Consider the following 1954-nt stretch of genomic DNA (forward strand, 5'->3'; position numbering starts at 1 on the left):
GCGGCGGCGGCGGCGGCAGCTACGGCAGCAGCTGAGCCCTTGAAGGGGTTGTTGGCGCTGAACTCACGCCACTTGGCGCCTAGGATGGTCATCATCTTTGACATGGGGATCTTGGGGTTCTTCTTGGCGATCAATGGCCTGTGGACAAAGGCCAGTACCTGGGGTCAGGCCTGGCACAGGCCCATCGCTGGCCACAGCCCCCACCCTCCACCAGGCATGGAAAGGGTTAATTGACACTGCAGGGTGGGCTAGAGGTTCCCTACCACTGGAGTCTTAAAGGGCCCCAAGCCCCTCGCCACACCTGTTGTGACACACAGGGAAAGAATCATAAAATCATAGAAGCAGGGTCGGAAGGGACCCTGCAGATCTTCAGGTCCGGCCCCCTGCCTGGGCAGGAAGAAAACTGGGCTCAAGCGACCCCAGCCAGGTAGGCATCAAGCCACTTCTTAACGACCCCCAGGGTAGGAGCCAGCACCACTTCCCTTGGAAGTTGGTTCCAGATCCTAGCCGCCCTGACTGTGAAGTAGTTCTTACGGATGTCTAATCTAAACCTACTCTCCAACAACTTGTGGCCGTTATTCCTTGTTATCCCTGGGGGCGCTAGGGGAAACAAGGTCTCCCCCAAACCCTTCTGGTCCCCCCTAGTGAGTTTATAAGGAAGGACTTGCTCACAGTCAGTTGAGAACCCAAGGCATCAGGGTTCCCAGGCCCGCCTGCTCTAACCCTTCCAGACCCCTGCTCCCCTCCCAGAAATGGCAAAAAACCCAGGTGTCTGGGCTCCCAGTCTCTCCCCTGCCTCCAACTCCCCTCCCAGGTATGAGGGAGAACCCAGGCACCCAGCCTCCTGGACCCTGCTTCTGCTCTACAACAGGCAAAGAAAGAGTTAACTGTAGCTCCCCTAGGATATTCAAAGGCCCCACACCCAGCCAGCTAGAGCAGAGGGAGGGGGCAGGTGATTCCCAAGCTGCCCTCAGGGGGGGTGAGGTGTCCAGTTCACTCTGGGGTGGACAGGGCCAGGCTTGGGAGGGGATGGGATTGCGGTGGGTCCTTGTCCTCCTGCCGCAGACCTCCAGAGACCCTTTCACCTAGGGCTACCACTCAAGGGTCCATGCAAAGAGGCGCACTTCCCCCAGTGGGCACCGGATGGCACTCCTCAGCAGAAAGGGGGGGGGGGGTGTCGTCTCATGCTGACAGCGGAAACTGAGGCAGGGGTTTGCTCCACCGGGGCTAAGCCTGGTATGAGAACCAGAACATCGCCCTCCCCCCGCCCAGATGCTGGGGCAGGGGGGTGGACATACCCTACGGACTCAACCCCCTTCTGCCTGTCCCGACACTGCTGGGATACCAGCCCCCCCTCCCCCAACTAGGATTGAGGCCTGTCACACCAAAGACCCCCAGCCAGGACTGGGGGCCCCAAGTGTGGCACAAGGTTACTTCCCCGCAAAACCTCTGGCACTCTCATGCCTGACAGCCCTCACATTCTCACTGAAACAGAGAAACTGAGGCACGGGGTGCAGGAGATCAGTGGGGCACCACTGCAGGCCCGCAATGGGGAGAGAACCCAGGTGTCCTGGCCCCTCCTGGCGAAACCCAGAGGGCTCCCTGCTACCCCCTAGGGATAAAAGGGACTTTGTGGGCCAAGCAGGGTGGGGAAAGGGGGTAAGTGGAGGGGGGGAAAGGTAGGCCAGGCTCTCACCTCATGAACTGGCTGAAGGCTTTGTAGTTGGTCAGCGTGTGGTAGTCCTCCTCTGTGAACACGTGGTCCACGTCTTCCAGCCCCCAGGTCATAAGCAGCTGGGCCGAGGACTTCTGCTCCACCTGCTGACCCAGGCACAGGCCCTGTGAGGTGGGCAGGGGTCTGACCCCAGTGCGGAAGGGGGCCCAACCCAGAACAGATGACCCTTCCATTAACCCTAGGCTGGTGTTGGAAGGCCAAGGTGCCACCTGGATTCGG

At 60.1% G+C, this 1954-nt stretch overlaps 1 protein-coding gene across 1 annotated transcript in view; it reads right to left on the reverse strand.

The window, feature by feature from the left end:
* Positions 1-1954, reverse strand: part of CHD3 (chromodomain helicase DNA binding protein 3) — a 30534-nt gene that overhangs the window by 22939 nt on the left and 5641 nt on the right. Inside the window, exons 4-5 of the mRNA XM_025194347.1 lie at positions 1697-1821; positions 1-138 (exon numbers count right to left, since the gene is read on the reverse strand). Coding sequence (XP_025050132.1) covers positions 1-138; positions 1697-1821 — 263 coding nt within the window. The remainder of the gene's footprint in view (positions 139-1696; positions 1822-1954) is intronic.

This window comes from Alligator sinensis, unplaced genomic scaffold (genome assembly GCF_000455745.1).
Source record: "Alligator sinensis unplaced genomic scaffold, ASM45574v1 scaffold1745_1, whole genome shotgun sequence".
Classification (NCBI taxonomy): domain Eukaryota; kingdom Metazoa; phylum Chordata; order Crocodylia; family Alligatoridae; genus Alligator; species Alligator sinensis.